The sequence below is a fragment of the Corticium candelabrum genome, chromosome 21, assembly GCF_963422355.1.
Source record: "Corticium candelabrum chromosome 21, ooCorCand1.1, whole genome shotgun sequence".
Classification (NCBI taxonomy): Eukaryota; Metazoa; Porifera; class Homoscleromorpha; order Homosclerophorida; family Plakinidae; genus Corticium; species Corticium candelabrum.
In genome coordinates, this window is record NC_085105.1 from 527,501 (window position 1) to 552,500 (window position 25,000).

The 25,000-nt window shown below is 41.6% G+C and overlaps 3 protein-coding genes across 3 annotated transcripts in view; 1 reads left to right on the forward strand and 2 right to left on the reverse strand.

Annotated features, from left to right (window-relative positions):
* The first annotated feature begins 1,405 nt into the window (after positions 1 to 1,405).
* Positions 1,406 to 14,244, forward strand: LOC134196278 (diacylglycerol kinase eta-like). The gene is made up of 24 exons (XM_062665371.1): positions 1,406 to 1,570; positions 1,672 to 1,719; positions 1,779 to 1,841; positions 1,901 to 2,086; positions 5,823 to 6,050; positions 6,296 to 6,421; positions 6,545 to 6,730; positions 8,483 to 8,565; positions 8,722 to 8,830; positions 8,986 to 9,335; positions 9,405 to 9,498; positions 9,555 to 9,731; positions 9,890 to 9,952; positions 10,016 to 10,100; positions 10,167 to 10,662; positions 11,050 to 11,160; positions 11,215 to 11,373; positions 11,549 to 11,594; positions 11,655 to 11,723; positions 11,968 to 12,323; positions 12,619 to 12,814; positions 13,065 to 13,419; positions 13,588 to 13,718; positions 13,931 to 14,244. The coding sequence occupies exons 1-24, from the start codon at positions 1,460 to 1,462 to the stop codon at positions 14,015 to 14,017; spliced, it is 3,915 nt and encodes a 1,304-aa protein (XP_062521355.1). The 5' UTR covers positions 1,406 to 1,459; the 3' UTR covers positions 14,018 to 14,244.
* Positions 14,245 to 14,789: 545 nt separating this feature from the next.
* On the reverse strand, positions 14,790 to 17,771 carry LOC134196749 (sodium/potassium-transporting ATPase subunit beta-3-like). The gene is made up of 5 exons (XM_062665969.1): positions 17,549 to 17,771; positions 16,309 to 16,557; positions 16,110 to 16,255; positions 15,965 to 16,048; positions 14,790 to 15,186 (listed from the first exon to the last, which is right to left on the reverse strand). The coding sequence occupies exons 1-5, from the start codon at positions 17,718 to 17,720 to the stop codon at positions 14,893 to 14,895; spliced, it is 945 nt and encodes a 314-aa protein (XP_062521953.1). The 5' UTR covers positions 17,721 to 17,771; the 3' UTR covers positions 14,790 to 14,892.
* An 865-nt stretch (positions 17,772 to 18,636) lies between these two features.
* LOC134196270 (very long-chain specific acyl-CoA dehydrogenase, mitochondrial-like) overlaps positions 18,637 to 25,000 on the reverse strand; it is a 12,281-nt gene continuing 5,917 nt past the window's right edge. Inside the window, exons 11-16 of the mRNA XM_062665363.1 lie at positions 24,916 to 25,000; positions 23,429 to 23,533; positions 22,998 to 23,084; positions 22,659 to 22,721; positions 20,281 to 20,626; positions 18,637 to 19,024 (exon numbers count right to left, since the gene is read on the reverse strand). The exon at positions 24,916 to 25,000 is cut by the window's right edge and continues 19 nt beyond it. Of these exons, the coding sequence (XP_062521347.1) occupies positions 18,738 to 19,024; positions 20,281 to 20,626; positions 22,659 to 22,721; positions 22,998 to 23,084; positions 23,429 to 23,533; positions 24,916 to 25,000 (973 nt within the window). The 3' untranslated portion in view covers positions 18,637 to 18,737. The remainder of the gene's footprint in view (positions 19,025 to 20,280; positions 20,627 to 22,658; positions 22,722 to 22,997; positions 23,085 to 23,428; positions 23,534 to 24,915) is intronic.

The following is a 25,000-nucleotide window of genomic DNA, read 5'->3' on the forward strand; positions in this document are numbered from 1 at the left end:
GTGTGTGTGTGTGTGTGTGTGTGTCTGTGTGTCTGTGTGTGTCTGTGTCTGTGTCTGTGTGTGTCTGTGTCTGTGTCTGTGTGTGTTTGGTGTGTTGATGAATGTCAACAGTTTTGTTTACTTAATAAGAATGTGTAGAGAGTTCTGTTGTAACTAATCAAATTGTGTTTAAATTATGGCCGTCTTCTATCACTTTATCGTGAACTATTGATATGCAAAAATCTGTCTCTCAGTTAGGTTGTGGGTATGTACACAATGCTCGTTTCATTCTGGGAAGGTTGTCTTTGGAGGTGCAAGACTTGTGTCTTATTTTTTATAAAGTTCAAACCTTTGAAATACAGCAGACTATGCAATGCATGTGTAATGAACACACACACACACACACACACACACACACACACACACACACACACACACACACACACACACACACACACACACACACACACACACACAATAAAGCTAACTTACTCTGTTTGGCTATCTTGGTTAGACAGTTTTATATTGTCATGTTATAGCCTTTCTAGACATACAGTGAGTTGTAAAAATGCATGATCCAATTGACAAATACAGTTGAGTTCTTCGCACTCTGATATGCATGAGTCCTACTTAGAAAATCTAAAAAAATTATGTAGTTAGTGTACTGAGTTTGCATGTCATCCTCCCTTCAAGGCAACACTCTTCATTCCAATGAAATGAATTGACGCAGTAGACAAGTTGGCTTATATTTATGCCTCATCATTAGTGGTTTAATCTCCTGGGGGTATGAGCTCTAGGAGTCTAATGCACCTGTTGTGTACAGTACAGCCAGCAGTGATATTAATGCAGGTGATATAATACTGCAGCTGTGTTATTACAATTTGCACTTTGACTGTTATATTCACTTCTAGCAGAATATTTAATCACTAATAATAATTAATTTATCAATTATCCGTATGCTACTGCACCAGATTGTTTAATTAAATGTGACGTGGATATATAATAATTCTATATAAATAATATTTTATGCTTTAAAAGTACATATGTATATACATTATTGTATATTCACAAAAATCTAGAGTACTTTTAGTAGTTTGTTTGAGTTTAGACGTCGAGCCGCGCATGCGCGTGACACATGATGGCGATCAAGGCCAGCTGTACACACGTGTGCAGTAGTCCGAGTGTTACAAACTGCACGTGTGTATCTAATTTCGGCAGTTGGAAAGACATTTTAATACATTTAGTACTATACACAATTTACGTAGTTTAGCTGGTTGCTGCGCAACTCTAAAATTTATCCGCCAAAACTCTGTTACTAGGTGACATAAAACGACTAATTTAGATATTTTCATAGAGTTTCTATTTATAGAACTGTCCATTCTCATCGTTCTATAGGTGGAACTGCATCACGTGACTGTGATTGACATCATTTGCGCTTCGTACGGCGACCATCACGTAACAGCTTCGACGCGACGTACGCATGGAGAGGCAGGACACCCACACGTCAAGTGAATCATCAGACGAAGATATGGAGAGTACCATGCACCAGTTCTTTCGTCGTATGTCAACAGTCGCGCCTGCTGAAAGAAAAGTAAGTTGCATGGTTACCATTTCTCTCATGAAGAGGCGCGCGCGCGCGACGTTCTTGCTCTATTTCATTCATGCTCTGCTCATCTAATTTTTCCGTTTTAGAATAGGCTAAAAGAAGGCTACTTGACGATACAGAGTGGGTCTTTCCAGGTAAAGCGTTTAGAACTCAAACGTCTCGCCAAGTTCTCGTCTCTATTTACATTTCTTAGCGATGGAAGCGAAGATACTTCACTTTATTTCACAGAAAGTTATTTTTTAGTAAAGGACAGCAAGTGCGTTGTGATTCGTAGTCATATGGAGGTATAAAAATGACGTCTGGTCTACCTTGCAGGCGCAAGTTTGTCAAGAGATCGACCTACAGAATGCCACCGTTGCTGACCGGTCAATCAAAACGAGTCACGTTTTTACGGTAATTACACCACATCGAAAGATTGTGCTTTCGACGGAGAGCAGAAAAGAGACGGAGGAATGGTTGAGTGCAATTCAGTCAGCTATCACTCAATCCCACAAGCAGCAGGTGAGGAACGCAGAGTACGTCTATTTTTAGCATTTCCGGTGTTACAGAATAGATTATTCCGGAAGAGATCGCCTCTATGGTGTATCCGTGTTGTGTGACGCATAACACGAAACTGCACAACCCGTTGAAGTGTTTTGTTCCTTCGGTTATGCAAGTTTGGAGGCTGTGTATGAAGAATGTTTGTAGAGAACAAAGGAACAGTTGCTTAGTGTCAGGAAGCTTTCCCCGTGGCAACGGCACTTTGTTTCCTCTGTAGTGGTTGGTTTGCGGAATGCTCTTGCGTAGTACCCATGCACCAGGGACAACCTGCTGTCTGTTGTCGGTTTCATACAGGCGCTTGCTGTTGATCTGTCATCCCACACTGGCGCCAGTTGTGGATACAGCTCTGAGGCATGTGCGCTTGGGTGGGCTCATGTAGCTTACCATAGTAGAAATAATATTGTAAGGTAGTAGGCCTGGATGCCTAACTACTAAAAAGTAGTAGTCAGGGTCGAGTTCTCGAGATAGTCTATGCATATGCTCAGTCAGTAGCTTCAAGTCTTGACCTTTATGGTGGTTTCTAAACAATGTCTAGTCATTAGCTATTGTGTCTCAGATTTGTGTAAGCGTCTTTGGACTAGCTGGCTTTCCTGGTATACTATCTGTTTACTTCAAATTATTTTAGATAGTTCAGGTGGAAGTCTCATTGGTGTCACCTCTAGCAGGTTGAAGACTATAGGTGTCACCTCTACCAGGTGGAGGTTGTAGCTTCTACAGTTTTGTGCATACATGCAGCTGTGTCTAATTTAGTTGATCCAAAATTATCCTACATATGCATATATACTGAGTTTCTTGGGCAAGTGGGTAGTACAGTGAGTAGATGTAGTAGGTAGTGGTACAGAGTATTGTATGTATTATTAAGAGGAGCGCCATAACACAGAGAGGCAAGAAGTATGACTTTATGGTTTGATATTTCCAGTGTTTAGGTCCATCCTGTTAGATAATACTATTAAGATGTGTGTTGTTACAAGCAGAACTTGGTCTTTAGTAAGTATCAGTTGTAGGAGCTAATGAGATGTACTTGCAGTGTTAGTTGGGTGGATATGGTTGTACAGTGTGTATTCCAAGAGACTTACTTTATTGTTGTTGGCAAGTGTTAAAGTTATTGACCATTATTTTACTGTTTAACCGAGAATTTGTTTAGTGTGCCACTGTGGCAGCTTCAGCTGTCAGCTGTAGTCAGGGTCAGCTGTAGTCAGGGTCAGCTGTAGTCAGGGTCAGCTGTAGTCAGGGTCAGCTGTAGTCAGGGTCAGCTGTAGTCAGGGTCAGCTGTAGTCAGGGTCAGCTGTAGTCAGGGTCAGCTGTAGTCAGGGTCAGCTGTAGTCAGGGTCAGCTGTAGTCAGGGTCAGCTGTAGTCAGGGTCATATGGTCTGTCAATAGTCTATGGCTTTAGATTGACATATTCTAGGGCTTCCATGGTGTAGTCTACCTGTGTATTTGTTATTACTAATTCATGCTACTAGTATACTTACTATTGATTGGGTATTAAGCTTTATCTTTCATTGACATTTTTAGCATTGCTTGTTGGACTTTGTGGACTTTATTTTATTCCACAAAGTGATGCCACTACTCTGTTTGTTTATATTAGAACCTAACTTAATATCCCAAATTGCTGACCAGGTGCTATAAACATTGTGGTCCTTGTTTGTGGTTGTTATCATTTATGTTAAATAAATGTTTTCAAATTTCTTAATTAACTGGGAAGTTGATGTACAAGGTAGGACCTGTTCATCTTCCAATTGGGCTCCATCTTTCTATAGTAGTCTTTCTATAGTAGTCACGCAGCTTTACAAAAACGAGTGGAAAATAGGTTAGGGGTCATTCCAGAGGTTTCCAGAATATTTTAGGACATCCCCACTAGCAGTGTGCTGGCACAAGGAAGGAGGCTGTCAGTGGGGTGTGTGAAGAGTCTTGAGAGAAATAATTGGATTTTGATTACAGTGTCTGATTTTGATTACAGTGTCTGGATCGTACTTGTGACACTGCAGTATTGAAGCAGTTTCTTGTATTATTGCTGGTTGAATCTCTTACCGATGCTGCAGGGAAGGAATTGAATGCCGATGTAGTTAGTGTCCAGCCAGGAATTTTTAACAACCGACAACAACAATAACGACATCAGACTTATAAGTACTGTGCATGGTGAAGTGGTATGTGGAGCATTGAATTGCAATACCAACAATGTTGTCAAGCAACACAGTATGACATGCATACACCAGCAACAATGTTACTTGAAGCTACCAAGTCATGTAACCTTTAGCAATGTCGGGTGGCCATACTGTTACAAGTTGCCATCATTAAAATTCAGATATTGGATAATACGTTTGGATAAAGAATTATATACCTAAATATCCAGTGCATATGAAAGGAAGGGATAACCGAAAAAACTAATTGCTTGTTGCCATGACAATAATGGCTGCATTTATGCCTCGACTAGCCATCTTGCTATCTTAACCAGGAGTTGCTGGTGTAGCCAGTACTCGTGAGAACACTGCCATGTATGTACGTTGTGTGAAGCTGAAGCAGGATGCCAAATAACAGGAAGAGGTCGACTGAATTGTTGGTAAACAAATTGTGCTCGTTTAGATATTGGTAGATAGGCATCTTTCGTGGTTGATTGATTTATATGTTATGGAACATACCAGGTTGGCAATAGATAGAGTATGAATGAAAGTATTCATTGAATTTCTATTTTAGAGATAAACTCCTAGTACTATTGACCTCTGTGTTTGCTACTTCCAGATTTTGTGGTATTTTGGCATGATCTTATTTCCTGTCTGGTTCATATTTCCTGCTTAGTATATGGAAAGCCTATAGTTAGCACCATAGGTACAGTAGTATGAGCGCGGAAGTATGACTACAGATGGATTACTTAATAAGTGGAAATATGAACAATTGGTGTAGAATGGTGGTAACTTCTTATCACATCAGGCTAAACTTCCTATGATGTCAAACAAATGGTTAGTTTCAAAATAAACAAATAGGCACCTTGAAAGGTTGAACTGTTTGGCACAGTGTTACTACTACTGAAACAGGATGAAGTGGAAGACAGCATTCAAGGTGTGATATGTAGGGTTAGTATGATACTAAAGACTAGATTTCAAGTTTACTTACAAGTAAAAGAGTGGATACAACAGTGTGGAGATTTGAGTGTGTATATACTCATGGTGTATATAGCATAGTCATGGTATATATAGTTGGTGACCAAGCAATGTGGATATGATGCTTCATGCTGAGTGTTTGGTACTTGGATCTTGTTTACTATTTCTAGAATTGGCATCCATGGAAGAGAAGACGACGACATACAAACAAGAACCAGATGCTTTGGACAGCAATCATTCAGACGTATTCGAATCTGCTAAATATTCAGCTACACTGAATACACGGATGGCCAAGTTAAAGCAGAATCCGTAGACACACCTTGTTACTTGAGTTCTTGTGTACTTGTAATTCGGCTGATGCCTTTGTGTGCCAGCTATGCATACCAGCCTTTGTATATTTTAATTGTGTAATAATCCAGATATAGCTATAAAGGTAATAGAAACAGTCAAGTCACTTCCTGTATTTAACAACATCTCGATATGTTCATGCATCTATGAGTCAGTCAGTGAATGGTGTGATAGAAGAATAGCTTTTGAGTGACCCATCGTCAGTGTTCATGACTCATCTACTAATCAATGGATGTTCTACTTTGTTATAGGATTGTGGTCTGTTTGAGCATGGAATGCATCGTTGGTTTAGCTGCTCACACTCGCACATTCGTCCCACGTACTGCAACGTTTGCTCGGAAGCGATTCGGTCACGATGCCTTTCGTGTGATATTTGTGAATTCAAAGCGCACAAACACTGTGCCAAGGACGCTTGTAATAACTGCAAGTGGGTCACACAGAAGACTATCCCACCAGACAAACTCTCATCAAATGATCAGGTAAAATAGTTAGGTTGTGTGTGTGTGTGTGTGTGTGTGTGTGTGTGTGTGTGTGTGTGTGTGTGTGTGTGTGTGTGTGTGTGTGTGTGTGTGTGTGTGTGTGTGTGTGTGTGTGTGTGATAATTTTGTTGGCTGTCCAAAAGTCTATTGCCAACGTTTTTAAATGAGAGGTTTTCACATATCTTGCTTGATACACGAGCATTGCACAGAGGGCACACTGTTATACCTTTTTTTCTATTTCACAGATGGCTATGGAACATCAGTGGCTCGAAGGCAATCTTCCTGCGAATTCAAAGTGTGCGGTATGCGATAAAGCATTCGGAAGCGTAAAGAAACTACAAGATTGGAGATGCCTATGGTGTAAGGCAACGGTCAGTACAAATACTCTCTATCTGTTTTGTCTGTTCGTTTGCATGCGTTTGTGTCTTGCGTATCTCCGCATTTGTGTTTTATTCATTTGTTATTGACTCACAGTTTTGTATTTATTCACACAGGTTCATGCCGACTGCCTGTCAATGTTTTCATGTCAGTGTTCTCTTGGGCCCAATCGTGTATCCATTTTGCCTCCTACGGCGATCAGAGCGTGGGACATGAATGAAAATGGAAGAGCAGAGGCAGTCAGGCCACCTGGCAGTAGCCCTCTGTTGGTCTTTGTTAACTCAAAGAGCGGAGACAATCAGGTGAATTTCACTGCAATGCAAACAGTCTTGCTCTCTATAGTTTGTTGCTTGTCTCTTTGTATACATACGTGCCAGTCTACTGTGTATATTCTGCATGACTAAGCCGTTGCCTAAGATCCTAAACGAATAGGATAAATTGACAAACCTGTTTGTATACACAGATTGACTTTATTTATGTTTTAACAGTCTGTGATCACTGAGGTGTATTGAATTATTGGCGAGTGAAGCGAGCCTCTCGTCATGTCAATTGAGCTCGAGATATATTATATTTATATATTTATATATTTATATACGTGCATCAGCACTTGTCATATGGATTTACGGCAAAACGAAGAGCCGGATCAACAAAACAACGATGCCAGATGAATGCAATTTTAACTCCACAACACATTCGCTAAAAGTTGAATCAAGGGTCCTCTTTTGATGTTTCAACACAATTACAATTTCTTGGCGAGAAAAGTGAAATGACTCTCGATTTTGTTCCTGTACGCGACTAAAGAGCAAAGGAGACTGACACGTGACAAACAGAATAAAAAGGATCAGCTAAAAAGAAGAGAAAAGTCTGTTTTTTGAGTTTCCACGCGTTACTTTGACAGAAATTATTGCTACGCAACCATTATCACGTGACTACGCGACCATTGTTACGCGACTATCTCAGCAAACGATCCAAGTGTGAACGAAGAACGAAAGACAAAGCCAGAAGAAGAGCAACTGACAGTCTGATTTTGAGTTCCCACATTTTGTTTGACAGAAATTAGATGCTACCCAAAGACGCAACCATTGTTACGCAAATAAGTAAGACAGAACACCATCGCTCGCCTAACACAATGCTAACCAAGCATTTACTAGTAGTCTGTTTATCTGTCTGTCTGTCTGTATGTATATATGTATGTATGTATGTATGTATGTATGTATGTATGTATGTCTATCTGTGTCAAGACAAGTACAGCAAGTGCGTAGTGACTGATGGTTGTAGCTAGAGTTACTTTGTAGCAAGTGTATAGTTACATAGTGACTGTTGGTTCATGAGCTACATAGTAGCAAGTGTATAGTGACTGTTAACCGGGCCCTAGCGGCTCTTGTAACCCCAAAAATGTCTATCTGTATCAGTCTGTCTACTTGTCTGTTTGTCTGACTGTCTGTCTGTATGTCTGTCTATCTGTCCGTTTGTCTCCTTGTTTGTCTGTCTGTCTGTCTGTTTATCTGTATCTGTTTGTCTACTTGTCTGTCTGTTGTCTGTCTGTCTGTCTGTCTGTCTGTCTGTCTGTCTCTGTCTATCTATCCGTTTGTCTACTTGTCTGTCTGTCTGTCTGTCTGTTTATCTGTATCTGTTTGTCTACTTGTCTGCCTCTCTGTCTGTCTGTCTATCTGTCTATCTATTTGTTTGTCTACTTGTCTGTCTGTCTGTTTATCTGTATCTGTTTGTCTACTTGTCTGTCTGTCTGTTTGTCTACTTGTCTGTCTGTCTGTCTGTCTGCCAAATGACACTGGACATCATGACCCATTTGGCGAAGGAAACAAACAATGTGAATTGAAGTCAGTGTATACCAACGGGACATGAACAGACAGGATGCATGAGTCTTGTATATGTGACCTTTGAGGTATGGCAACACATTATTAGCCCAAACAGCTTTCTCGGAGAAGGAACTCAGAGCTAATCTACTTACATGAGAGTTTTTATGTTGATGTTTGGTGTTATTTGTTGGGTGATTTATTAATTGACATATGACTCATGGTGTCTCTTATTTAAAGGGAGTGAAGTTCCTGCGTCGTTTTAAACAGCTTCTGAATCCATCTCAAGTGTTTGATCTTATCACAACAGGACCGTTTGTTGGGTGAGCTGTCAGTGCTTGTGTGTGTGTGTGTGTGCTTGTGTGTGTGTGTGTGTGTGTGTGTGTGTGTGTGTGTGCTTGTGTGTGTGTGTGTGTGTGTGTGTGTGTGTGTGTGTGTGTGTGTGTGTGTTGTGTTTGACATAACTTTATGTGTTATAGTCTTCACTTGTTTCAATCATTCGAGTCATTTCGTATACTTATCTCTGGTGGGGATGGTTCAGTTGGATGGGTGTTGATGGCTATAGACAAATTGGGACTAACCAATAGGGTAAAACCTGTTTGTTGTATATGTACATTGTATGTGTCTTGCTTCTACGGTGGGTCTTTGTTTCTACTTTCTTGTCTTTGTATTCTCGTCTGTTCTTCGATTTCTTTGCATGCTTGCTTGTGACTTTTGTTTAGTGAATTGTGTGACATTTGTAGTGTCAAGTTGGTATTCTTCCACTCGGTACGGGCAATGACTTGGCTCGAGTGTTGGGTTGGGGTGCGACTTGTGATGACGACAGTCTGCTACCTCAAATACTACACGAACTTGAGTTGTCTGGTGTGAAGATGTTGGATCGTTGGAGTATTCAGACCAAGCCTCATTCGCCGTCTAATACTGCAGTGAGAAGGAAACTGCCTGCTTTGCCATCAGTCTATGAAAGAAAGAAAGAAAGACGAAGCTCGACGTCGTCAGCTGCCGCTGCTGAGTTGGAGCACTCTGTTGCATCACACCTAGGGATCATATTGAGTGCAGAGTCACGTGATCATGATGTGATTGATTCAACGAGGTGAGACTTGAGTTAATGTAAGAAGGTATGTACATTGGTGTATGACACTTGGTTTTTCTGTCATTTTAGAGTGCTTTGTGAACACATCCAGAAATTTGTCAGCTTAGTATGTGAGCAGCAGACGACGAGTAAGAGTTCTGAAGAGGGAAGTCTCAAAGAAAAGGTAACGAAAAGTTACAGGAATGTTATCCTACAGCATCTCCCATTGCATTGTGTTAGTGTCACCTCTTAAATGCAAAACTTCTCTCGTTGATGAGCACGCTAAAGAAGGAGTCATGCTCTCTAGAGGATCGTTCTATCTCACTGGAGAGTGGAGATGACTTAAGCGGCGATTGTGAAGAGATAATGAAGCATTTGGCTGCAGTCATTGAACGCACAAGTGATAAACTGGAGGATGTAAGAAACTTTGTCTATCCGAATTTAATGAAGACGAAACATTTAAACTATATACATAACATGCTAATAGTAAATGTAGACTTTATATCTATCGTGCAGTTTGTTTCAATGGAAACATATAATCCTGTCGATAAGTATGACTCCAACTTGTTTGTCAGGTTCAACTAGAAATGACAGAAAATAGACCAACAGAAGTATGTCCACAAGACACTGCCAGCAAGGTTAGATTTCTAAATCAAACACGAGTTAGTATCACACAATCACACGCATTACTATCATCGTAGATGTTCAGGTCACGTGATGCTGTCATGGCTCGTGCCAACAGCCTGAAGAAAGCCGTGAAACAAATTATTGATCATGTAGAAGAAAGTACGAACAAACCCACAGTTAAACACATGACAGCTTCGTGCAACCAACTGTTTTATTTGTTGACAGCGTTAGATCAACAGGTAAACCAGAACACAACAGATACCCTTCCATTCACACGACCGAGTATCGTCGTTGAAGAAATCCCCTTACTGGATGGAACCATGGACGAGGGAATAGGGACAACAACGACTGCAAGTGATCGCGATAACGAGCCCAGCACTGAAGAAGAGCCCCTACCGAGTTCTCGGAGAAACTCAGGGACATCGGACGCGTTTGAGGAGGCAACTATCTCTGTGAAATTGGATGCTGTAGCATCCACGAAAGCTTCAAAGAAAAAGAAGAGACGGAAGGTTACACGAGCGCGATTTACCAGCCAAGACAGTGGAGTTGGCTCATCGATTGTGTCAAGGAATACTAAACTGAAGTCATCAGTGCATGCACGTTCAGAGTCGAAAGGTGGTATTACTAGTTTATCAGCCGCACTGTTGGTTGGTGCAAATGCGTTAGTTGCACCCATTACAGCACCCGCCACGTTTGAAGATGACAAAGTGGACAGTCCAGCGTAAGTTGTGCATGTGTGTGTGTGTGTGTGTGTGTGTGTGTGTGTGTGTGTGTGTGTGTGTGTGTGTGTGTGTCACTGTGTGTGTGTGTGTGTCACTGTGTGTGTGTGTGTGTGTGTGTGTGTGTGTGTGTGTGTGTGTGTCACTGTGTGTGTGTGTGTGTGTGTGTGTGTGTGTGTGTGTGTGTCACTGTGTGTGTGTGTGTGTGTGTGTGTGTGTCACTGTGTGTGTGTGTGTGTGTGTGTGTGTGTGTGTGTCACTGTGTGTGTGTGTGTGTGTGTGTGTGTGTGTCACTGTGTGTTTGTGTGTGTTACTGTGTGCCACTTTGTGTGTGTGTGTGCATGTGCGCGCACGCGTGTGTTAACCACCTCATTGTTTTCTCTTCACAGCACTGCATACTCCGAAATCAACGTAATGAATAATTACTTTGGAATCGGACTTGATGCAAAGATCTCCTTAGATTTCCACAACAAACGAGAAGAGCACCCAGAAAAATGCCGGTAAATTGACTAAAACATGAATTGTTTGTTTCCGTGACATACCTGTTGTTGTAGGAATCGCATGTTGAATAGAATGTGGTATGGAGTATTGAGTGGCAAGCAGATCATAAATCAGACGTACAAAAACTTGGACCAACGTATCAAGCTTGAATGTGATGGCAAACCAGTCGTGTTGCCAACAATTCAGGGGATCGTTGTGCTCAATATTCCAAGGTGATCAAGATGTGTGCCATCAACTGTTTACCATGTTATACTTACTGTTGCTGTGTGTGTGTGTGTGTGTGTGTGTGTGTGTGTGTGTGTGTGTGTGTGTGTGTGTGTGTGTGTGTGTGTGTGTGTGTGTGTGTGTGTGTGTGAAGTTCCACATTACAGTTTGTTGCGTGTGTAGTTATATGGGTGGAGTCAATTTCTGGGGCACAGAGAAAGATAAGGAAGTGAGATGAGCGTTCCACCTTTCTATCGATCACGTGATGTCAGCTATGTATTATGTGCAGGGTTTCTTTGCTCCCTCATTCGACGACAGGATGCTGGAAGTTGTTGCGGTTACCAGCTGCTCTCAAATGGTACGCCTTGCATATGCTTGTCATGCAGTGTGCAAGTCTACCTGCCTGTCTGTCTCTGTCTGTTTCTATGTTTGTCTGTCAATGTGTCTGTCTGTCTGTCTGTCTGTCTGTCTGTCTGTACTCTCTCTGTCTGTCTGTCTGGTCTGTTTGTACTCTGTCTGTACTCTGTCTGTCTGTCTGTCTGTCTTCCTGCCCACATATCTGTTGTATTAACTAAGAATCTGCCCATTGTTGTTTCCACTAGGCACAAGCATATGTCCTCGGTGTTCAGAGCCATCGTTTAGCTCAGTGTCGCTCACTTAAAATCACCGTTTTGGGTAACGAACCGGTGCCTTGCCAAGTGGATGGTGAAGCATGGCTTCAAGAACCCGGCCAAATGAAGATGACACATAAGAACAGATCTCAAATGCTAGCGAGAAACAAAGCATTTTACAGCACTCTACAGTCGTGGAGATGTCAAGGAGGCAGTGGAGCTGTCGCCGCTGCAGCGGCAGAGTCATCAATCATGCCGTCGTCGACGTCTATGCCTCAACTGTTACCGTCACAGGATTTGTTGGCACTCAGGCCACTAATTGAAGCAACGACTGCCCTTGTGAGCAGGTCAGTTGGACGAGTGTGTCGAAATCTGATTTGTAGTCATCTACCTTGTAATCTGAATGCATATCCATCTGTTTGTCTGTCTACCTGTCTGTCTGTCTGTTTGTCTGTCTACCTGTCTGTCTGTTTGTCTGTCTACTTGTCTGTCTGTCTGTTTGTCTGTCTACTTGTCTGTCTGTCTGTTTGTCTACTTGTCTGTTCATTCTTCTGTTGGTGTTTTTGTTTGTCTGTTTGTGTGTATGTAATTAATTATATGTACAGTAATATTTATGTTGTTTCAAAGTATTTCTTGTTGTAGTGTCAAAGTTGCTGCCATTTCTAATGAGGTCGTTGAGTGCGAGTTGCTCCCATTGGCTCATCATTGCACTTACTGCATCGAGCAACTGTTTCCCGATGGATCACCATCAGAACATGCCAACACCGGGCAGAGAGATGATCTCATTCAGCGAGTTAAACAGCTAATACAAGAGAGTGGATGGTTTGTCAACATGAAGGTTAGTTTACATGCTCGTTAGTTTGTTGCTGTGTGTGTGTGTGTGCACGCGTGTGTGTGTGTGTGTGTGCACGCGTGTGCGTGTGTGTGGTGAGTTTGCATGCATGTGTGTGTGTGTGTGTGTGTGTGTGTGTGTGTGTGTGTGTGTGTGTGTGTGTGTGTTTGCATGCACGTGTGTGTGTGTGTGTGTGTGTGTGTGCATGCATGTGTGTGTGTGTGTGTTGCTCTGATTTGTTGATTTGTTGTTTCAGAAATTGGCGTCCAGTGATGAAGCAAAGTTCACTCGAATTGTAAATCGCGTTCAAACAGAGATGAGAAAAATTCAGGATAATCAACCAATAAGAGCTCCTCCGTACATACACAAAGAGAGTGACATCAAAGAAGGCGCTGATAGCATTTCAATGATATCTCCACAGTCTAGCAATACGGATACTATTGCTGCCATGCCAAGGAGGCTTCGTCCAGCTATGCAAAGTGCAGTGAGTATGGACGGCACGCACAAAGGGAGACTGTCCAAGAAGGGTTTGGGAAGACTGAAGTTTTTTGGTCGGTGGTTGTCACACTCATCTGATAAATATGAACCAAAATCTCAGTCTGAAACTTCTGGTAAGTTCATATGCACACACACACACACACACACACACACACACACACACACACACACACACACACACACACACACACACACACACACACACACACACACAACACAAACACAGAATGAACGACACGACAGAAAGAAATCTGTGTGATCTAACTGCATGATGTTTGTAGTGCTAGAATGGTCGGTCAACGACGTTATGATGTGGCTAGAACGTCATCAAATGGGAGAGTACAAGGAAAAATTCATGACACACGATATACGAGGCAGAGAACTACTAAGCTTGGCAGAACAAGACCTAAAGGTAACCTTCATATGTTGTCGTCTACCATTAATGGTGTGTGTGTGTGTGTGTGTGTGTGTGTGTGTGTGTGTGTGTGTGTGTGTGTGTGTGTGTGTGTGTGTGTGTGTGTGTATCATACTATGTATGTATGTATATGCGTATGGTCCACCATCTGCATGTCAGTCATCAGTCTTAGACCTACCACTGATTCGTATCAATTACCTGTTGTGTAGGAACTCGGAGTGACTCGAGTCGGTCATGTAAAGCGTCTCCTATCACTGATCTCATCACTCCGCGAAAGCCAAACCAGCAGTCACTAATTATTAACAAAAAAAAAGAGAGAGAGAAAGCTACATACAAACGACCGGTCACCGTATCTGGTCGCCACCTCGGTAACAGACATTCAAGAGAAACTAGTGTAATCATAATTGTAAATACGGCTGATGGTATATTTTTGATGTAGTATGATGACTGTTTAGTACTATCGTAATATGGTTGTTAGATATTATTTTGTCAGTTTGTACGATCAATAAGTTGTTTATAAACAGTGGGTGCTTCACGGTCATCTAACGGGCATGGTGAGCAGACGGGGTAAATCACTGATGACGTGGAAATGAGACGAGTGAGAATCAAGTCACTGCGTTTGTCTACTGTGTGTGTGTGTGTGTGTGTGTGTGTGTGTGTGTGTGTGTGTGGCCATTGTAACAAAGCTGTACTGGTGAGATACAATGATGGTGTAAATGGGAGTTACGGTGTGTGGCATGGTGACATGCATTCGAGTGTAGAGCTTATCAGTTGAATGTCTGTGTTTGTTGCCCTCTGTCCGTCTATCCGTCTTTGTGTCTGTCTATTGTTGGTCGGTTGGTCTATTGTATGTCTGTTTGTCTGTCTATTTATCTGTCAAGATGCAACAGCATCTGTAAACGCGTACATTTATTTAAATAGTATATACTATGTATGTATGTGTATCTATGTATGTACGTATGTATGAATGTATGTATGTATCTATGTATATATCAGGTACATACATACATACATACATACATACATACATACATACATACCTGCAGGCATACAGCAAGGCAACACAACTTGTGGAGACTAACAAGAGCAGCCAATATTATTACCTACGCCACTTCGTTATTACATTAGATTAACAAGCAAAGATGCCAATACGAATTCACTAGCGATGATGCTAGTCAATATTACGATATTTTATTTCAAAGTCACTCGATATTGCACCGAATCCATCACCGGTGCTGTTTAGCACGGGTTCACACTTGAGCATGACATTGCGGACACTCCCTGGAGTATGTTTGACAAACTGATAGGTTGTGGTGAGGTTAAACAGAGCTATGAAGAGTGGAGACTGAAAGTCTTTGTTGGCTGGGTCATACGCTACCATGTCCTTGGGTAAGAGATGAGGATATATGATTAGTGGTTGGTCGTTGCGAGCCTTTGATGGGTCAGTATCCAAGATCACTTGATCCTAGGAAATAATTCTTTGTTGGATTGTATGTCCTGTTCGGTGCTGTCTGTCCATCTGTCTATCTGTCCACCCGTCTATCTGTCTGTCTGTCTGTCTATCTGTCCACCCGTCTATCTGTCTGTCTGTCTGTCCACTCATCTGTCTGTCTGTCTGTCCACCCGTCTATCTGTCTGTCTGTCCACCCGTCTGTCTGTCTGTCTGTCCACCCGTCTATCTGTTTGTCTGTCTGTCCACCCGTCTATCTGTCTGTCTGTCTGTCCACCTGTCTGTCTGTCTGTCTGTCCACCCGTCTATCTGTTTGTCTATCTGTCCACCCGTCTGTCTGTCTGTTTGTCCACCCGTCTGTCTGTCTGTCTGTCTGTCCACCCGTCTCTGTCTGTCTGTCCATCCGTCTATCTGTCTGTCTGTCCACCGTCTATCTGTCTGTCTGTCCACCCGTCTATCTGTCTGTCTGTCCACCCGTCTATCTGTCTGTCTGTCCACCCGTCTATCTGTCTGTCTGTCCACCCATCTGTCTGTCTGTCCACCCATCTATCTGTCTGTCTGTCCACCTGTCTATCCACCCGTCTCTATCTGTCTGTCTGTTTGCTGCCATTAATGCTAATGTCCGTCTCTGTCTCTGTCTGCCCGCTCATCCGTCTGTCTGTGTGTCCATCTCTATTCTGTTACTACAGTATGTTACTACTACAAGACTTTGTCTGTCTGCCAGTTGGTCCGTGTTCTCTACTCATTCTTCTGCTATTTGTCTGCATCTATATCAACTCATCAATCAGCACACCCGGAACTCTTGCATCAAGTTGTTTCCAGGATTGTCAACTTTGCATTGAACACGAACGTCATCAGCTGGGACATAGTCTGCTATCTATGTTAATACAAGAATGCCATAACATGAAAGTAAACACACAACAAGTTGGACTTCTCACTCTATTGAATCGGAAATAGACACACGGCCTATGTGACTGACCAAAGGCTGGACGATTACACAACTCCAAATCATCAAGTGATGTGTCCACAGACGATGAGCTCGAGCTAAAGAGGCTCCGCCACTCGTCTTCGTCATAGCCAGCACCTTCACACAACACTCAATGACAAAAATTCGCAACACCTAACGTGATAACTCACTTTTCAAAAACTCTTTGATTTCCTCCGTATGTGCGTCCCTAGCTGTACGTACAACAGTACCGTTATCAATTGGAAAATCTATTGCTTTGGAAACAGAGGCTTTCCATCCAATGTCTGTGCATATAATGTGTGTAAACTTGGGGCCATCTTCTTGAGCCGGCACGGTGCCAAGCAGGAACACGCTCATACAGATAGCAAAGAATGCCGCCAAGGCAGAGTAGAAGACCAGATAGAAGAGGCCGATTTCACCTGCGAATCAAGAGTGTTTACTTGAGATGACAATGTATTGCGTATCTCTAAAGTGTAGCATATGGTAAATAAGCTACATATCTGTGGATTGAACAAATTCACTTCTAGAATTTTAGTCTAAACGACAAGTATACGTGTAGAGCTGTGCATCCTACATTATTATGCCTCAGTGTGCATGCACAGTAGAGGCATACAGTAGTCTGCCCATGTGTCTGTCTGTCTGTCTGTCTGTCTGTGCGCCTGTCTGTTCATGTGTCTGTCTGTCTGTCTGTTACCATTGCATGTACTTGCACAATGGATTTAATGACAAAAAGAGCTTCTACAGTAATGGTTTTCTTAGATTTTGATTTGCAGATTTTCAAGATAAAGCATTGTCGTCGAGTTGAGTGATTTCTCAGCACGCATAAGCAGTAAAAATATACGGTAAATCCTTTGTGACTTGGTCAATTATCCCTGTTTCAACCCCAAGCCCTCAAACCTTCTATAACTGTATAAAAAATTAAAAAATAAAATTAAAAAATATAAAAATAAATAAAATAAAAAAATAAAATAAAAATAAACTAAAATAAAATAAAAATAAATAAAATAAAAATAAAATAAAAATAAAAAATAAATAAAAAATAAATAAAATAGAATAAAATAGAAATAAAAAATAAAAAAATTCATAAAAATATAAACTAAAAAATAAAATAAAAATAAAATAAAAAATATTATTAATTATTGTAATTAGTGTGCATAAAATGGTCAACTAAATACATAAATTCATGCAGATGTGACTATCACATCCTCTAGCCTCGTCCCAGACTCACGTGAGCCTGGCAGTGTCCGGTTCCCCTATGACACTTTCACCCTCCCGAACAAGTCAAGCGCACTTCGTCATCACGAGCCTCGTCACTGCGCAAGACATGGCAACGCCCACCACACCGGAAATGTCGTCATCACCAAACTCAATACTCAACATACTAGCGAACGCAACGAATACACCACTTACCCCAAGATCGCGGTGTTCTGGTGAGATACTCTCCTGTGCTCGGATTGTGAATAGTGATTTTCACTTTTTGTTTAAATTCCGCCCACCAAAGTTTGAATCGAGTCCAACGCGTTGGTTCGGCTTCGGATTTTTGTTCTTCTCGCTCGACGTTGTACGTGCCTCTCTTCGACATGTTGACGACTTGCTACAGTGTTTGTGGTACGGCGTGTTGGACAACCGGGATATTGGGTTATACATCCGGGCTCTGTTGTAGTCTACATTTTCTACAAGAGGCCCCGGATACTACAAACCGCGCAACTAAGTTTCTATTTTCAGTTTTATTTATTTGGTTTTTACTTATTTTTGTTTTCTATTTAGTTCTAATCTGCTGATAGGTATACGTCTAGCCAACAAATTAATTAAGTCTAGGGGATCAATTCATTCACACGTTTTGCATGAGTCAAGTCGCACCACATCCAATAGGTGAGACCCCACCATTTAACACCATTAATTAAATTTCTTGATGCTCGGATTCGCTGTCCAGTTTGAGCTTAATTAACCAAAATAAAATTTTATGTGCGCATGCGCAATAATATTATGCTCTGTAAAATGACTTGGTAGTACATACATTCTGTGACTATGTATCAATGACTCCGCAAGGTTAGTAGTGCATGTGGTCTAGTTATTGTTACTGTGTTCTGCTCGGTATCAACGTCTCTTGTTTTAGTGTCCATCTTGTCATCTCATGTTTGTATGCAGTGCAATGGAAATTGCACATGCTCAAAATATCACATGATCAAAATGTCACATGATCAAAATATCACATGATCAAAATGTCACATGATCAAAATGTCACATGATCAAAAAATGTCACATTATCAAAATGTCACGTGTTCATTACTTTGATTTTGATTTTGATTGGTTGGTCCAGGTTCATGTCCAAATATCCGAGTACCCAAAAACTAGTTGGTCTGGTCTAAAACAGAAACACACGAAAACGTTCCTGATATGATCTCCATCTGTGTGCACATCTAGACGGGATCTACAGTGTTGTATTGTACTAATGGCTTACACTAACAAAAATAGCCAATTCCATTTGCTCACACACACACACACACACACACACACACACACACACACACACACACACATGTCACAGCAATATCACCATATACTAGACATTTCATTCTTTGTCAATTTGTGTGTCCAATTAAAGTCCCAGTGGATGATGAGGAATAAAGGCTTCGTTCTCTACCGTCTGTTGACTGATGAGTGTCAGTTTCTTGTTGATATGAGCCTCATCGGCAGATGTTGCTGCTTGTAAGTTACGTTCGATTCTCTCTCCAGCTTCCTTGCAATACACTTCGGTCAAAAGTTTTTCGTGTTCACTTGATGGTAGGTCGTGTGTGAACGATCGTGAGCATCGAGATAAGACGCATACGGTGCCATACATATCAATGGCAGCATCAGCAATGTTGTCCAGTATGAACTGTTCGTCTGTAAGACAAAATGATCAGCAATCATGACCAGGACTATGATCAGTGGATGTGATGATGAATGATGTACGCTGGTGTATTGTAGGAGTGACGGAAATGGTGAGAAATCACCTTGAATGTGTTTGATCAGCATCACGTGCTGCTGAGGCCAAATAACATGCAGACATTGTGTAGTTACTTCTATGCACTACCAGCCTAGTTTCTGACTGACTGAAAGACAAACAGACAGACAGACAGACGGATGGACAGACTGACAGACAAACAAACAAACAAACAGGACAGGCAGACAGACAGACAAAACACACAAACAGGACAGACAGACAGACAGACAAACAAACAAACAAACACACAAACAGGACAGGCAGACAGGCAAGCAGACAGACAGACAAACGAACCAAGCCCTATTGGCTTGGGTAGTATTTAGTGCTTAGATGGTGTATAATAGTTCAATGTTTGAAATATATGTATTGACAAACAGGACAAACAGACAGACAGACAAACAAGACAAACAGACAGACAAACAAGACAAACAGACAGACAAACAGGACAGACAGACAAACAGGACAGACAGACAGACAGACAGACAGACAGACAGACAGACAGACAGAAACAAAGACACACAGACAGGCAGACAAACAGGACAGACAGGGTTTTGTTGTGTGGCCGATTGTGGGCTTTTGGACTAGTGTTAGGACAATTAGACTGTAATAGTGCTGATGTATGAAAATATATGTATTGACAGACAGACAGACAGACAGATAGACAGACAGACAGACAAAGAGGACAGACAGGGCAGACAAACAAATGGACAGACAGATAGACAGACAGACAACAGAAACAAAGACAGACAGACAGACAAACAAACAGACAAACAGGACAGACAGACAAATAGACAGACAGTCAAACAGAAACAGGACAGACAGACAGACAGACAGATAGACAGGGCAGACAAACAAACAGACAAACAGGACAGACATATAGACAGACAGACAGACAAACAGAAACAAAGACAGACAAACAGACAGACAAACAAACAGACAAACAGGACAGACAGACAGATAGACACACAGACAGACAGATAAACAGACAGGCAGACAGACAGACAAATAGGACAGACAGACAGACAAACAAACAAACAGGACAGACAGACAAACAAACAGGACAGACAGACAGACAGACAGACACCTGGTAAGGCCCATACACAAGTACAGTAACACAGCAAGAACACATTCCTCTCAATCATCACAATGTACATACGGATAATATTCTTTCCGTATGTCGACAAAAGTTGCTCAACCGTTCCTCCAAAGTGAGTGATCAGCTTTGTAGCCGTTTCAGCACATCCCCTCATCTCAGGATGCACGTAATTTCCCAGCGGCTCCGCCGTCGTCATGCCAACACTCCTTTGTGCTCTCTTCATGCCCTCACTGACTACAAGCCCAAGATTTGCAAGCGGATTTTGTAGTGCTGCTTGAAGTTCCTTGAGATGGCTACCAGCATATTGCATGCCAGTCAAAGCAATGAATAGTCTGAGGATGTCGTTGGCTCCTTCAAATATGCGGAATATTCGGAGATCACGTAGCACTCGTTCCAAACCGGCCGACTGGAGAGATTCAAGAGTTAGATACAGTAAGGATTAGAAATAGTGTAGTATTGTTGATTCGTTTGCATGTCTTTCAGACAGCAGCCTCATGTCTGTCTTGGCTGTCTGTTGTTTCTGTCTGAGTGTCTGTCTGTCTGTTGTTTCTGTCTGTCTGTCTGTCTGAGTGTCTGTCTGTCTGCCTGTGTGTGGATGTACCACACTGTCCATATCCTGTCTCGTGTAAAGGAGCTGTGGTACTTGGAACACCTGTTGATGAGGATGATTATGTTATGTCTACCTGTGAATCAATTGCACAGTCTGAAAATGAGCTATGTTCTTCACTGTCTCAGCTAGATGATCCTCAAAGTGCTTTGTTGCTTCTTTGCAATTGCCATGTGCCCTCTGTCAACCATCTCGCTTGTTAAGTAGCACTTCCTCTTTTTCATTCCGCTGCTTGCATTCATGATAGTTTATCTCATCAAACATTTATTAAATCTTCTTCAGACCTCTTCAAACGCAAGGATTCTGGAGCAAGCAATGTTAACTATCAAGTTGGGAGAGTTTGGTCTGACATCAGCAAAAGCGATCTTTCCTGCAAGTTATCTAGTGGGATGGGCTCATTCCCTTTCCATTCTGCCTGAGAGGTTTCCTAAGCTTCACATGCTAACATCTCAGTTACTAAATGGTACTATATCCAACTCTATGATACACAACAATATTTGCAGAGCTGCTGAATCGATTTCAGGCAAGCAGGATGTTGTAGAACTACGAGACAACAGAGTTCACTTCTCTACCTTACACAAACTGCAACAAAAGATATCTTCCAGCTTACGTAGCAAAGTGCGGAAGATTTCCTCGAATCATCCTCAACAAATAAGGATGTAGCACGTTTTAGATCAGTTAGCTAAAGAGGAAGAGGAGCAGGGGCCTGGCTTCAAGCCATCCCAACTGATGAGACACTCGCACTTGAGCCTGGCAAATTTCGATTGGCGGCGTCTCTGAGACTGGGTGCTCAAATTCCATTTGAGGATTGGAGACTAGTATGCGACTGCGGTAAGGATGTAGACAATTACCATCTTCTTACTTGTAAGATGGGTGGTGGTCCTGTGTGGAAACATGATGAAATAGTTGCTGGTTGGAGCAGTTGCCTTCACGAGCTAAATCTACATCACAAGAAAGAAGTCCGTTATGGGTACGTAGACAACGAAAAGCGGCCGGACATAGTTGTTTTCGACTCTGGTGCTGGCTCCAGCATTGACCTAGACATAGCACTTTCACACCCGTGGAGTCAAGAAGCAATGAAAGGATCTGCAACAACTGACGGCTATGCAGCCACTTTAATTAAGAGAGGACCAAAAACGTGTAAAATTATGACAAGGAAAGAACACACGGCAGTTTTAATAGCCTGGTATTTACTCCTCTAGTTTTTTTAGCATTTTGGAAGCTGGGGAGACAGCACAGCAGAATATCTTAATACTTTGGCAAAAAGATCTAGAGAATTGAAGGTCGCTGCAACGAAGCCGAGTTTCGTTAATACTGGAGGAAGAGATTCTCAGTTCTTCTACAGAGATCAAATGCAAGTGTTATTCTAGACAAGTTGTCACGTCTTCTCCCAACAGAAGAGAAAGATTTATGCTGGACAGTGCCATTCAAGGCGCTGTTCATTAGAATTGATCTTCAACTACTATTTGCCTGCATATAGTTTTAACTCGTAGTTTGCTGTAACCGTGATTCCACTGACCTGAACTGTCATGGATAATATTTTTACTTTTAGTGTTCTGTGTGTGGGGGTTTGTGTGTAATAAATGATGTCAATCAGTCAGTCTGTGTATTTATCTGTCAGTCTGTCAGTCTGTCTGTTGTTTCTGTCTGAGTGTCTGTCTGTCTGTCTGTCTGTCTGTTGTTTCTGTCTGTCTGTCTGAGTGTCTGTCTGTCTGCATTTGTATGCATGTGTATGTCTTATATTTCCAATACATTCTGCATATCTGTTGATCAAATCGAAAGCCTGCCTATCGTCCATTTCTCTACCACAGTCTTCTGTGTTTCTATTCACCTTCATGTAGCCCATCCCACCATGAAGTTGGATGCATTCATCAGCAACTGTCCATGCAGCCTCCTACCACCAAACAATACATCCATACATAATATAATAAGACAAATATTATGTATAAATAGAAAATAAATAATTATAATAATAAATAAATAATCATAAATAATTATAATAAATAGTTAATTCATTTAATTATGTATTATCTATTATAATATTTATTATTTAATTTTTATACTAAATAAATAATATTAATGAATATGACAGACAAATGTGCATGCAGACAGATAAATGTCTCGTGATGTGATGAACTCTTTTGTGCTCGAGAGTTAAACACTTTCTAACCGATCCAAATATTTTACTGATGGCTGCTTCCAATTGAAACTCTTCCACACCTCGATCCATGTTGCCACTGATGATGTAAGCCATAGACTAAAGAACGCAGCAACAGCTTGATATACACAAACGTCCAGGGATGTGATGTGGTGTGATGTGATTGATGTGTTGTGATGTGTTGTGTTATGTTGTGATGTGTTGTGTTGTGATGTGTTGTGTTGTGTTGTGATGTGTTGTGATGTGATTTGATGTGTTGTGTTGTGATGTGTTGTGTTGTGATGTGTTGTGTTGTGTTGTGATGTGATGTGTTGTGTTGTGATGTGTTGTGATGTGATGTGTTGTGATGTGTTGTGATATGTTGTGTGATGTGATGTGATGTGTTGTGATGTGATGTGATGTGATGTGATGTGTTGTGATGTGATGTGAAGTGATGTGCTCACTTCAGTTACATAGAGGTTGAGAGCCATTCTTGCTATTTTGTTTTGGACTGATCCGTAGGTGTCAAGACGACTGCCGAATTGAACTCTGCCTGTTGTATGTTGTACCTGGTTTGAGAGAGAAGACCAGGAGCGAGTGAGACAAGTGCAAACCTTACACTGAATGTCAAAGGGGTATATACACCAGACAGACAAACAAACACACACACACACACACACACACACACACACACACACACACACACACACAAACACACAGCTAATAGTACACAGACAGACAGACAATAGACAGACAGACAGACAGATAATATTACACAGACAAACAGATAGACAGACAGATGGACAGATAGATAGACAGACAGACAGACAGACAGACAGACAAAACAGACAGACAATAGACACACACACACACAGATAATACACAGACAGACAGACAGACAAACAGACAGCTAATAGTACACAGACAGACAGACAGCTAATATTACACAGACAAACAGATAGACAGACAGATGGACAGATAGACAGACAGACAGACAGACAGACAATAGACACACACACACACACACACACACACACACACACACACACACACACACACACACACACACACACACACACACACACACACACACAGATAATACACAGACAGACAGACAGACAAACAGGCAGCTAATAGTACACAGACAGACAGACAGACAGACAGACAGACAGACAGACAGACAGACAGACAGACAGACAGACAAAACAGACAATAGGCAGACATACACACACAGATAATACACAGACAGACAGACAGACAGAGACAGTCAGTTCCTTAATCGACAGTCCATTCTCTCAACAAATGAAGATGGAAGGAAGAACAGCAGAGAGTTCAAGACGTACTGGCATCGCTGTTTGTCTACAGCATTGCAAAGATGCAATGCTAATGTGATTAGTAGAAAATTAGGAAGAGCAGAACAGTTTAAAAACTCTCTGAACGTTGATAAAGCATTTGTTAAGTATAAGTAGTTGGGTTTTGTTGTGTGGCCTATTGTGGGCTTTTGGATTGGTGTTTGGACAATTAGACTGTAACAGTGCTGATGTACGAAAATATATGTATTGAGAGACAAACAGACAAACAGACAGACAGACAGACAGATAATAGTACACAGACAGACAGATAGACAGACAGACAGACAGACAAAACAGACAATAGGCAGACATACACACACAGATAATACACAGACAGACAGAGAGACAGCCAGACAGCCAGACAGCCAGACAGATAATAGTACACAGACAGACAGATAGATAGACACACAGACAGACAAAGCAGACAATAGACAGACAGACAGACAGTCGTCGTTGTAATGTTCAATCACTTGAAAAATATAACACACACACACACACACACACACACACACACACACACACACACACACACACACACACACACACACACACACACACACAGATAGACAGGCAGACAAAAAGACAGACAGACATCTCACTGCTCGTTTGATGAGATATTTCATACATCCTGCCATAGCTGCAGCCATTCCAAATCGTCCGCTATTCAAAACATTCACCGCAATC

Excerpts from the sequence above, each read along its gene's own strand:
- LOC134196278 (XM_062665371.1), top strand. The coding sequence starts at position 1,460 with ATGGAGAGGCAGGACACCCACACGTCAAGTGAATCATCAGACGAAGAT. Across the intron at positions 2,087-5,822 it reads CTCAATCCCACAAGCAGCAG|GATTGTGGTCTGTTTGAGCA; the intron begins GTGAGGAACGCA and ends ACTTTGTTATAG. Across the intron at positions 11,595-11,654 it reads GCACAGAGAAAGATAAGGAA|GGTTTCTTTGCTCCCTCATT; the intron begins GTGAGATGAGCG and ends TATTATGTGCAG.
- LOC134196749 (XM_062665969.1), bottom strand. The coding sequence starts at position 17,720 with ATGTCGAAGAGAGGCACGTACAACGTCGAGCGAGAAGAACAAAAATCC. Across the intron at positions 16,256-16,308 it reads AATCAAAGAGTTTTTGAAAA|GTGCTGGCTATGACGAAGAC; the intron begins GTGAGTTATCAC and ends TGTTGTGTGAAG. Across the intron at positions 15,187-15,964 it reads ACTTGATGCAAGAGTTCCGG|GATCAAGTGATCTTGGATAC; the intron begins GTGTGCTGATTG and ends ATTATTTCCTAG.